General features: G+C 38.2%; 1 protein-coding gene across 2 annotated transcripts in view; it reads left to right on the top strand.

The window, feature by feature from the left end:
• Window positions 1–13003, top strand: part of LOC118851510 (phosphofructokinase, platelet) — an 87685-nt gene that overhangs the window by 22996 nt on the left and 51686 nt on the right. For both annotated transcript variants that reach the window (XM_036760978.1, XM_036760977.1), the window contains exons 3-7: window positions 3562–3639; window positions 7434–7623; window positions 10025–10190; window positions 10924–10968; window positions 12016–12124. In XM_036760978.1, the coding sequence (XP_036616873.1) occupies window positions 3562–3639; window positions 7434–7623; window positions 10025–10190; window positions 10924–10968; window positions 12016–12124 (588 nt within the window). The remainder of the gene's footprint in view (window positions 1–3561; window positions 3640–7433; window positions 7624–10024; window positions 10191–10923; window positions 10969–12015; window positions 12125–13003) is intronic.

Here is a 13003-nt window from a genome sequence, read left to right as displayed (position 1 = left end):
AACATAACAGGATTTCTGTGATTATGTGAACACATCTTTGAAAAACTGACAAATAATCATTCCCTGTAGTATTGGAGTTCTTAACCTTGTTTGGGTCATGGATCCTTTTGGTAATCCAGTGAAGCCCGTGGACTCTTTTCAGAATAATGTTTTTAAATGTATTAAAATATATATACATAGGGTTTAAAACTCTGTGTGTGTGTGTGTGTGTGTTTGTGTGTGTGTGTGTGTGTATGTATAGATAGATTGATAGTGTGAACAGAGTACCATGTTAGTCTAGGGAGGAATGGAAAGTTTAAATAGGACAGGTATCTGCTTTCATGGAGTTTTAAGCGCAGCAAGAACATAAGATTTATACTCAATTCTCATGCATAGCGCTACCTGGTAAGTATATCAAATGTTGTTATAATGTCTGGAGGCAGGAGAAGAGGGGCATCACCTTCCCATAGAACCTCTCTGGATCACTAAATGAATAGGAACCCAGCAGGCAGAGGTGGGGTACAGGCTTTTCTGCTTATGGGAAACAACCTGACCCTCAAAAAAGCAGGAAATATGATATGGTGACCAAGGCTGGAGAGTAGTTAAGTTTGCCTGGAGTATTAAAGAGAGCTAGTGGAGAAAGGCGGCGTACATGACTATAGCCTTTGTTTCCTAGAGGGCCTCGAATAGGGAATCGTTGGGTGGGGGGGGGGGGCAGGGGCAGAGTGGGGGGAGTGGAACACTAGCAGTTGGGAGGATTAGCATTATCCCTTGTCTGAGATGGTCTTACCGCTGAGTTTTGAAGAAAACTAGGTATTCTAAGAGATAGGGCTAAGGAGAAAGTGCATTCTAGACATGGTGAGCAGCCTGTCCCAGGATATAGAGATGGAAAGCTGGGAAGAAACACCCAGAAGGACAGTTTGGTTGGACTGTACAGTGAGTGAAGAGGACTAACGTATTATAGGCCTGGAAAGAGTTGTTGGGACCAGGTTGTGAAGGGTTTTAAGTGCAACCTAGAAGTGTTTATATTGGATTCCAGAAGTAATAAGTAGCCAGTGGAGTTTATTGAGTAGGGTAGCAACATGGTGGTAGGAAGATAATCTTGAGTTTAGCTATATTTTGTTCCATTCATTTGTATGCTTGGAGGAGGAGCAGGTAAAGAGATAGGAAAAAGAGAATCAATTTTATTTTGGACATGTTGATTTTGGGATGTTGTAAAGTTAATGGGAAATGAGATCTTCTGGGCCCATCGATAGGCCTCATGTGGAGTCCATTAAGGTGAAACTTGCTTGCTCCTAGGAAGGCTTACACACCTTTTGTTAATTTCTAATTAGGCACTGAGCCTATTAGCTGAAAGAGTGTATATATATATACTCTTTCAGCTAATATATATATATATATAATATAATATATAATATAATATATAATATATATTATATATCATATATATATTATATATGATATATAATATATATTATATATATCATATATATAATATAATATAATATATAATATATATATTTATATTGTGAGAGGTGAGCTTTTGCTTTGGGGATCAATTATGAGAAAGATGTTATGATTCTCTGGTTGAGATTCTGAGTGGCTGAATGTTCAGAGCTCCCTGATTCCTCAGAGGTAAAGGCTCTCTTGATTCAGCGGTGGATGTAAAGCTTTGATTAGGCAGTAGAGCCCTGTCTGTTGGTCTTTATTTATCTTCTCTATATTTCCTGTGTTTATATTTAATGTAATTAAAAAAGAAAGATTGTTGACCCCTGAAACAGCTATCTCTTCTTAGTAAAACAGATAAAAGAACCTGCTCTAGCAGCCATCCTGGGTATGCCAGTGTGGTTGTTTATACAGATGTTTATAGGACATTTAGGAAGAGAGAGGCAATAAGTGTTTATACAGTACCTACTATGTGATAGGCATTATGCTAAGCACTTTATACAACTCTCATTTGAACTTCTCAACAACCCTGTGAGATAGGTGCTATTCTGATCTCCCTGAGGAAACTGAGGTGAATAGAGGTTAAGTGACTTGCCCAGGGTCACAAAGCTAGTAAGCATGTGAGACCAGATTTGAACTCAGGTCTTCCTGATTCTAAGTCCAGCCCCCTATCCATGGTACCAACTTGTTAGGAAGAGATGTCTTACAGGCAACTGATGATGTAGGATTGGAATTCAGGAAAGATATTAGGGTTCAATGTAGAGAAATGGGAGTTATCTGTCTATAGATGACGCATGAACCCATTAAAAAAGATGAGATCACCAAGGGAGATGATACAGAGAATAGACAATGTAGAGAGGGTTTTTTGGATAGTGATGTCAAACTCAAATAAATATGGAGGTCACTGAACTGTACATAAGGACCTCTGCAGGCCACATATTGACTTATAATATTTCCTAGGTTTTTATTACGTTTTCATTTCTTTTGTTAAATCTTTCCCGATTACATTTTATTCTGGTTTGGGCCACACTTGGGAGGGTTATGGGTCATATCTGGCCTGTGGAGAAGGTATTTGACACCTCTGGTCTGGGACATAGCTCTGTATTACATCAGATGTCATAAGAGTATAGAGGATGAGGGTGGGGGAGAGTTGAGGGAGATGGTGTTCAGCTGCAAGGAAATTAAGAAGAGCTCCCAGAGGTTACATTGTCTAAACTCATCATTTTATAGATGAAGAAACTGAAGCCTGAGCCCAGAAAGATGGCAGACTTCCCAACACTTAGATAGCTACATGATTTCTAAAATCCCTTCCAGCTATAAATTTTATATTTTTGTAATCCGAAGTACAAATGTTGAATAAAATGTGATCAAAATTAAGGACCAGATACCAATTAACTACCTTAATTAACTTTTACTATTCAACTTTTTAATATTTTCCCCTTCCTAATTTAAGCACTGGGAATAGATAGGCAAGTAGAAAGAGAGGCGATCTCTCTCCTTAAGGTGTCTACATTCTAATGGGGAAGACAGCGCACAAAACGGAGATGAAAGGAGGGAAGGGGAGAGGATGTCCTATGGAGAACTGAGTACAGCCTCCAGAGGAATTATCAGATATAGTATGGTCTTAGTCCAAAATAAACACTTTGGTGTTTCTGCAGTCTCATGTTTTCTTTGGAGGGAATCTAATAACAATACTGGGGTGAGGAGCCTGCTGCCTCAAGACCACATTCCCCACCCCTGAGTCATAGCCTTTAGTGTTGTCCGTCTAAAAGTATGTACTGCACCGCCCCCCCCCCCCCGAAAAAAAACCCTAGACTAACAGCATAGAAACCTTGCTTATTCAGACTAACTGAAGGTGGGCTAGTTTGCATTTTTAAATATTAATTTAAATTTTATTTCTAGTTAATATAAATGTAAGCTAAAGACCAACCCAGATTGAAATTCCAATCAGTAGTTTGTTAATGGAGTTTTGTTGTGACATTATTTTTAACTAACGATTGTAATTCTATCCTAGAATTCCCAGAAGCTTGATTGTATTTCGATAGTTGCATTTGGTACCATTTAAGCATTAAGTTCATTATTAGTATTTGCCATCCATTTTCCCCCCTGAAAATCATGTATTCTTTCTTTTCTTAGGGTTATCAAGGTATGGTAGATGGAGGCAATAATATCGTTGAAGTGAACTGGGAATGTGTTTCCAGCATTCTCCAAGTGGTAAGTAACTTTGTATTTGTATATATCTAGCTATAACTGGGTACTTTGGCCATTATAGGACTTTTAATATTTTGAAACATCTCATCTGAGCAATATGGAGCCAAAATGAAGATGCTGGCTACCATTTCCTCTACGTTACTTGAGCATTTTTACTTTTCCTAAAATAAGTGTCAGAATTAACTAGAAATGAACTAGAGTCGAATGATTAAGAATTGCCTCAGCAGACAAAGAGCCGAGATATTAATACTTTGTCCAGTCTAAGACTTGACAGATTTGCTTTAGAACCATGAACAAGTTCCCCAAATTTATGTGCCAAATACATTTTTCAGGTTTTTTTCTGTTTTTATGTTTTTGATTACCTGCCAAGATCAAAGTCTCCTGTGTAGAAGAATTTGATCTTACAAAAAAACAAGCACAAAATAGAACTTAATATTTTAAAGATAGTTAGGAGGTTGTTTTTCCAAGCGTGTTGGCATCTCCTTTGCCCATTGTCATGGATACTTATCTTCAGGAGAAAAATGTTGTGAAATTAGGATTCCCCAGCTTCTCCACATTGAGAGGGGAGATGAAGGTTCGGAGCATGGAAGTACTTAAGCTTAGTAAGGTGTGTGGCACATAGGAAGTGCTTAATAACTGCTCACTCACTGACTGTCCTTCCCTAAACCCTCTCAGCAAATGGAAGGCTACTCCTACCTCTTACTCTCTCTTCTCACACTTCATTCCCTTCGTACCCGTTTCACAAAGTGCCAAATTTACTCAAATCCAGTGAGGTAGCCCCCTTGATGGAATAATTACCCACACCATTGCCCTCTTTCCAGCTCTGTCCCATGTCAAAGACTAGGTTCAAATTGACTGCCCAGCTTCCTGTTGATCTTCCAGTTAGGATTTGTTTAAGCTTTGATCTAGTCCCTTGCCTGGGGTCATTTAAAATGTTCCTAATATGACTCAGGTTTTCCATAATCCCTTGTAATTGTAAAGGTTCTGGCTTCCAATGAATACCATACCTCTTTCCTCGGTGCTTTATTTCCCACCACTTGTCATCAAACCCAGCCATGCCCAAGAATAGTTCAGAAGTTCCTGGGGTAGCAGATTGGCATCCTTGTTTGGTTTAGAGCTGGACAGTGGTAGCCTTCTTCGGTTTGTACCTCAAGCCAAAAATTTGCTAATAATAGGTGGCATTTCATCAGTTAGTGAATGGTTGAAAAGGTTGTGGTTTATGATTGTGATGGAATACAAACGACTGAACAAAAACATTAATCTATAATTTTATTGTGAAGAATTTTCTTTTTGATTAAATAATCCTAGTTGATACCTTGAGTCTGAATATGACAGGTTTGCAGCATGTTATATAACTTTTGAGTTTTTACTTTCATTTTTTATTCTATAATTCTTTCCTTCTCATCTTTTAAAGGTGCTTCTTAATGTAATTTAAGAATTTCTTGCATCAGCTGACTAAAGAAATTTCAAAAGAGGGAGGGACAGAATATTCAGAGCAGGAGTTGGCTTAATTGGGAGAAGCTTAATTAAGTTTTCAGTGGTGTCCAACTCTTTGTGGCCCTCTTTGGAGTTTTCTCAGCAAAGATACTGGAATGGTTCGCCATTTCCTTCTCCAGCTTGTTTTACAGATAAGAAGCTGAAGCCAACAGGATTAAGTGACTTGCCCAGGGTCCCCTGGCTAGTTAGTATCTAAGGCCAGATTCGAACTCAGGAAGAAGAGTCTTCCTGACTTCAGGCCCAGCATTCTCTCCACTGTTCCATCTAGCTGCTGCCCCATTATATTAAATGCTGATGACCAAAAATTATTGGATAAAGTTGTTGTTTTTGCCCCTGACATCTTCTTATCACTGGATTATAATAAACCTATGAGAACAGCAGCAACATTTCCATCCTGCTCGAGGAGTGAGCAATGAACTATGCAGTTGTACCAGAGAGTTTGTGGCCAGAGAGAAAGTGTGTGTGTGTGTGTGTGTGTGTGTGTGTGTGTGTGTGTGTGAATGAAACTAGCAAAACTACAGTTTACCCTTCTGGGTTTTCTTCTCTAAGACTATATGCATATTTTCCATGGGATTAGAGTATTTGTAGTTTACATTTCAACATTATAAATTCCATGATCCAACAATGATCAAGAAAACTTTTAGCCTCTGCTGAATACTTTTCAATTTAGTCTTTGAAATCCATCTTTGTTTTGCATAGTCATAATTTACTTAATTATTACTATATTATCAGAAGAGTACAATCATGCGAACTGTACAGGAGGAATTGTTATCGGTAATAAATTATTCTTGAGCAAATTTGAACTTTTACCTTGGGGCAGCCTGGGTGATAGTATGCATGTGTACGTATGCAGAAAGCCATTTAATTAATATTGGGTTGTTTGTTTTAATTTCAGATGTTATCATGCCAAGGAATAAAATGTTTCTAAAAGTTCATTTTAGATATATGCATATCTGGTGTTTGTATTTATGTATGAGTGAATAAATGCATCCACACAAGGGTTGTTGAAGATATGTATCTCCTCTGGTACAAATAGCTTTCTCCCAGCAAATGGACCTCTCAGGGCAGTTATTCCTGAAAGGTTGCATGTTCAGATTTAATTATTGCAAATTTAATCATGTTAAATGTACAGTGTAGTTCAGTATTTAAAGGAGGCCCTAAGTAAATCTTTTTTTTAAGTGAAGACTCTTTTTGCGTTATAAGAAATTTTTTAATATGTTTTAAGAATTTGGAGTTTTGAATATTAGTTTCTATTAAAAAGAAAGCACAATCAAAAACCAAAAATCAGAGCACATGCCTTCCTTCCTTTTCTTTCTTAATCAATTTACATTGAGACTTGACTGCAAAATGTGAAGCTTCAGTCATCCAGGATGATTTCCTAAATAAGATACCCCCTTAAAACAGAGTTTAATATGCAATTCAGGAAGGGGATTTAATTCTTTTCAGTGCTCCTATAATATGATCATTAAGCACTGATATTATTATTCTGCACTGTCATCATTATTTCTGAGTTTATGCAGGCCCTTTGGGGGTTTATATATACTTTAAGAAATAGCATGTATTGTTTTGTTCCCAAGTGTTGAACTTGGTTGCTTCTACTTAATCTGTGTATGTGTTCGCATTTCCCCATTCTATAGTCTGATAGGCAGTACCTAGAAGGCCAGCTTTGAGGTCAGGAAAACCCGGGTTCAAGGCCTGCCTCTGACCTACAGAAAGGAACTAGGTGCACCCTAGAACCTCAGGCAACTGTGTAAAGTTGCAGACAGTTGTGCCTATGCCTTGTTGGAGAGAGTTTCCACAGAGAAAATTGGCCTCCCTCCTCACAGAACAATTATATTCTAAGTAAGATTGGAAGCTCCTTTGAGAGCTTATCTCTATTATCTTTATAACTCCCCCGCCCCTTCCGTTTGTTGGACTGGGTTGACATTTAAGTGTTGATTGATTGAATGAATGAATAGAATGAATGAATGGCAACTCCCATGCTTTTATCATTTAACGGAGTATAGTTCAAGAACTCAGGGAGGGAGATTACCAGAGTATAGTTCAAGAACTCAGGGAGTGAGATTACCAGAGTATAGTTCAAGAACTCAGGGAGGGAGATTACCAGAGTATAGTTCAAGAACTCAGGGAGGGAGATTACCAGGTCATTCTTACCACCTTCAGATGGCTGACCAGAAAGAAGAGATTTCCATGTTCTCTGTTACCTTCAAGTATATATAGGTGGGACTATGCATGAATCTTTCTATACCTCTGTCCATCTATTTAGAAAGAGATAAATAAATGTGATTTTTTTTTTCCAGGGAGGAACGGTCATTGGCAGTGCGCGTTGCCAAGCATTCCGTACCCGGGAAGGCCGCTTAAAAGCAGCTTATAACTTGATTCAAGAGGGAATCACTAACCTGTGTGTGATTGGTGGGGATGGAAGCTTAACAGGAGCCAACCTTTTCCGTGAAGAATGGAGTGGACTCCTGGCAGAATTGGCCCAAACTGGTACATTTGCACCTTCTTGTTGTCTTCTACTGCCTTCAAAGAAAATTGACCTTTTACATAGCCAATTTTGGTAACTCAATGTGGATTTTGTTATGACACTTGTCAGTACTTTGATTTAGCCCACTGATTATTCTTTCAAAGCCTCTTAGTTAAATCAGGTAGTTCACGAAATGCTAGATAGGGTTGTAACTTAAACTCAGGCTTTCCTTTGCTGTGAACCGCTTAGTAGTTCTGCAGAAGAATTTCCACAAATCCTAGTTATGGGATGTAATGGAATTTATTTTCTTATAACCTATGCTTGAGATGTGTGTGGATACATGTTTGTATGCATATACACACACACACACATATATATTTTTTTCATCATTGTTCAGTTGTTTCAGTCGTGTCTGACTCTTTGTGACCCCATTTGGGGTTTTCTTGGCAAAGATATTGGAATGGTTTGCCATTTCCTTCTCCAGCTCGTTTTATAGATGAGGAACTGAGGCAAATGTGGTTAAGTGACTTGCCCAGGCTCACATAGCTAGTAAGTGTATGTGTCCAGATTAGAACTCAGGAAGATGTGTCTTCCTGACTTCAGGCCCAACATGTATATGTATATATGGGTATATATATTACATATATCATATATATTATGTACATAATATATATTATGTGTAATATAATATATATTACACATGTACAGGTGTAAACACATAAATATATCCACATACATCAGTAATCTCAAATTTGAATAATATTAAAAAGTATAGTATGTATTAATAATCTCTGCTAAAGTCTTGTTTTAATGTCCCATGTATTATAGAGGTGACTCTGGCTTCTTTGGGGTCATTCTGGTGGAGCGTAGACTCTTACACATCCCACCAAGCTAGAAGACAGAAGAGCAATACTGTTCTTTAATCATCTGGGGAGAACACCCTAGCTAAATCTGGAGAGTGAACTGGCTACAGATTATAACAGATAATAGTAACAGTAATAGATTTTTTTCAGCAACTCAAAAAGACCCCTAAAGCCTAGCAGAGTGGCTGTCTGTGCCAGTGGAAGGAATACCTGAAATGATGAAATCACAGATCCTTGAAGGAGTGATTATGGACTAGTGACAGGCAGAGGAAAAGCTAGGAGTTGGGCAGAAGTGACTGCCAGCAAGTGTTGTAAATTGCATATGGAGAATTAAGAATGCCTGACAAATCATAACAAGCCAGAGCCAAACCTGGACTTTTCCTTTTCTATTTTTTTTTTCTACTTTGGAGGGGGGAAGGCAGGGTAATTGTGGTTAAGTGACTTGCGCAAGGTCACACAGCTAGTAAATATGTCAAGTGTCTGAGGTCAGATTTGAACCCAGGTCCTCCTGACTCCAGGGTCGGTGCTCTACTCACTGTACCACCTAGCTGCCCCATCTTTTCCATTTTTTAATGTTTTGTTTATCGTCTTTTATAAAACAGATACACAAACACAATCACTTATAAATGTCTCTCTATCCCCTCTTTCCTCTCCTACTCCCAGAGTTGTCCCTTATGACAAAGTTTGGCTTGTCCCTCCTGCCTGTACTCCTATTAAGAGGCACATTAGAGCCCCTTAGTCACGAAAATAAGGAAATAAGCCACCACATATTTCTAACCTCAGCTAGTCTTTATCATTTCAGCCAGTGCTTATGTAGGCGAGTGCCTAGGAAATACTTCTATCTCATTAGTCTATAACTCCCATTTTCTAAGACAGATCTCCGAATGTTATTGGACTTTTGATATTAAGAAAGAAGAAAGGGAGGGAGGGAGTACTAAGCACTGGGGATATAAATACAAGAAAGGAGAACAATCCTTGCCCTCAATGAGCTTATACTCTAAGAGAGGAACATACACACAAAAGGGAACTGAAAAGAGGACATGCTCTTAAAGTCCAGAAAGTCAAGAACAGGGCCAGGAATGTCAAGAGTAAAAGACATATAATACAGGCATATTTAAAGTGTTGCCAATGCTGTTTCTGCATTAGCTGAACTTCAAGGACACCAATAATAATAACTCAAATATCTACAGCATGTTGAAGCTTACACGGTGCTTGCCTTACAACAATTTTATGAGGGAGCTAGTGTGCAAGTAGTAGTTTGCTCACACAAAAATGGTAAGAGTTGGAACCAGGATTTGAAATCAGTTCTTTCAATGCCAAGTTCTGTTCTTTTTATTATACCAGTCTGAAGAGCTGCCAATCCTGTGAAAAATTTTTTTTGTCTTTGTCAAGCCTTTTTTCTCTAAATTCTTGAGCAATTATTCCAAAAATTTGTGAGGATGAGGAGATAATGAAAATGGGTAAATCATTTCTTACACAAGATTATTTTTCTTTAAACATCGTGTTGATCCTGGAACATCCAATAGTGGTCACCATGAACACTGTCAATATTTTTAAACAGGTAAAATTGATAAAGAAGCCGTGAAGAAATATGCCTACCTCAACATTGTGGGGATGGTGGGCTCTATAGACAATGACTTCTGTGGGACGGATATGACAATTGGTACCGACTCTGCTTTGCACAGGATCATTGAAGTCGTGGATGCCATCATGACCACTGCCCAGAGGTAAAACATTAGAAAGAAATGAGCAGGGAGAACAGAAATGGGCAAAGTAACTGCCTAGATTTGAATGCTGGCAAAACATGCTTAAGCAAACTGGAATGCCAGGTCACGAAGGGAGCATCTAAATAGCTCAGGATTCACGATATCCGGGTAACAACTTGAGTGTTTGAAAGTATGAGAGTAAGAAAAATGGGCCTGTGATTTATTTATTGATTTTCCCTTTTCTCCTTAGTCCCTAAGCCTCCCTTTTTAAGAGAATTTTACCAGGATTTTCTTCTATTTTCACAGCCACCTAGGCACCCTACTTCTGGGTTCCTTTAGTGAGAATATGTCCAATTAATGGGTCTTTATATTAGAAATAAGTCTGTTTATACAAGTTTGTTCACTCCCCTGAAATAACTATAAGAAAGTTTTATAGAGCCAATTTTAAAATCTCACATCCTGTAAATGTGTTTTTAAAATGGAAAAGTAATGTTTTGAAAGTATATGTTTTGAAAAATAGTATTTTTTTAATAACATAAGAGACTACTTCATACCAGGTACTTTGAAGCATCTACTTGAATAAACTCAGATTTGCATCTGTAGAAAATGCTTTATGTGGCCAGTTTACATACCTCTAGTGGTTGTAGAATTATATTCTTTAAGCCCATTGACTTATTCCTGTACCTTTCTGTTTGGCATTCATGCCACTGTTAAGGTTAATTATATTTCTTTTCTCTATTTTTTTGTCTTACAGTCACCAGAGGACCTTTGTTCTGGAGGTTATGGGAAGACACTGTGGGTATGTGTTTAGAAAATAATATGCTTTAGAGACATTGGAGATCACCATGTCTAAACCCCCTCATTTTATAGTTGAAAAAACTGAGCCCCAGATATATGAAGTGGCACACTTTTAATTGTTGGAAGACCCAGGACTAGAATCCAGGACTCTTGAATCTTGTCTGAGTGTACTTCCCATAATACCACTCTGTTGCTATTAGTGCCCAATGTATACTTACTTCCCAGTATCTCTGATCCTGGTGAAGTTGGTGTTTCTTCCATCAGAGCAGATCAAGTCCCACCCACACCTCATCCTGTGTAGTTTTTGTCCAAGTCTTCTCTTAGATCCTCCCTAAGTACTCTGCCCAATGTGCCTGAGGCCTGAATCTAGGTCTTGGGACATTCTCTGGGTACCAGTGCAATGCTTGGGCTGTCCATGTGTTATCCCTCACCCTCAATATATGACAAGCCTTCCTTTTCTGATTACTCAGTTCCTAAATGATACTTTTTATGTTATTTCCTGTATGCAACATCAATGATAATTTGGAGAAAAATTTAGCGACAGTGAGAGCTGTCTAAAAACGAAATAGGTTTGTCTCAAGAAGTAGCGAGTTCTTCTTCATTTTAAGTCTTTAGGTAGAGGCTGGGTGGATGACCCCTTATTGGGTATAACATCAAATAGATCTTTCTTTAGTTGTAGCTTGGACTAGCTGCCTTTGAGGTCTCTGAAATTCTGAGTCTAGAATGCAGTGTGGACCTAACTACTTAGGCCTACTATCTGTCTTTCCATGACTATTGAATCAGTTGCAATTTCAACTCTCTGGGGATTGCGGTTTTCTGTGATTCACAGCCACTTAGCATCTTAGGAAAAGAAGACTGATGGAGAAAGATGGTTTGGGAGTCGTCTCCCTCCCCTTCCCCCCCCACCCTGCCCCATATAAAGCAAAGGTATATAAGTGGAGTTTTCCCAAATGCTGTCCAATCTGCTCTTTTCTTCCTCTTCAATTCTCAGTCCAGTGCGATGTCACCTACAAAGTGTAATGTCTGCCTTTTGATATTTCCTGAATAGGTATCTAGCTCTTGTAAGTGCCCTGGCTTGTGGTGCAGATTGGGTGTTTATTCCTGAATACCCACCAGAAGAAGGCTGGGAGAAGCAACTGTGCGTTAAACTATCAGAGGTGATAGATCATTTTAATGCCACTTACTGTATATTTTGTCTTCAAATGTTCGTGTGTTTGAGTGGTACTTGCTATAATGAAATAGAAAAAACATTCCCTTTTCCCCAGAAGAACCAGTAATTCACTTAGGCTAGGTAATGTGCCTGGCCTGTGGGTTCAGGGCTTGTGAAACCTGATTTTGCCTGAAAATCCATTTGGCTCTCCATTAGCTTGACATATCACTAAGTATCCTAGCCAGAGTGGGCTTGTATTCTGTTCTCATATCCTAATTGCTCTTTAGTGTTACATGGAAAATGGTATCTATCCATTAACTATGTTTTTCATTATGGTTAATCTTGCTTTCAGTTTTATTGGCTTCTCATTAATTACTCGGTAGAATATCTTTCCTCCCTTTTGTGACATGAAAGTGTTGTTTTCCAGAATATTTGTTAAACCAAGATGTCTAGCAGGAGATTAAAAAATACTTTCCTGTGTTAATGGATCTAATTAAAGACTAAACCCAATGTACTTCTGAGAACAGAAACATAATATGTGCATTAGTTGCCTGTTATTCCTTACTTGTTCTTTATTTTAAAATATTTTTATACTTTATTAAAGCACTTGTTTTATAAACATACTGACTACTAAAGAGATTTGCAAAAGGAGAGCAGAAGTGTGTATCTTTAGTGAGTTCACTATCAAAAGACTGAAATGTATATCACCAGTTCTATAGGTCTTTCGCTTGTTAAGTCCTAGCCTTGAGACACTTTATGACATGACATGACATAACAATATAATTTTGTATCAGACTTAATTTTCCCAAGTACAGAGTTTACTTAATTTTTTTGAAAGAATAAATTTCTCTTTCTATTTTGGATGCGTGTGTGTGTGTGTGTGTGT

The sequence above is a fragment of the Trichosurus vulpecula genome, chromosome 5 (assembly GCF_011100635.1).
Source record: "Trichosurus vulpecula isolate mTriVul1 chromosome 5, mTriVul1.pri, whole genome shotgun sequence".
Taxonomy (NCBI): domain Eukaryota; kingdom Metazoa; phylum Chordata; class Mammalia; order Diprotodontia; family Phalangeridae; genus Trichosurus; species Trichosurus vulpecula.
The sequence above is the reverse complement of the archived record's forward strand: the minus strand, read 5'-3'. Positions and strand labels throughout refer to the sequence as shown.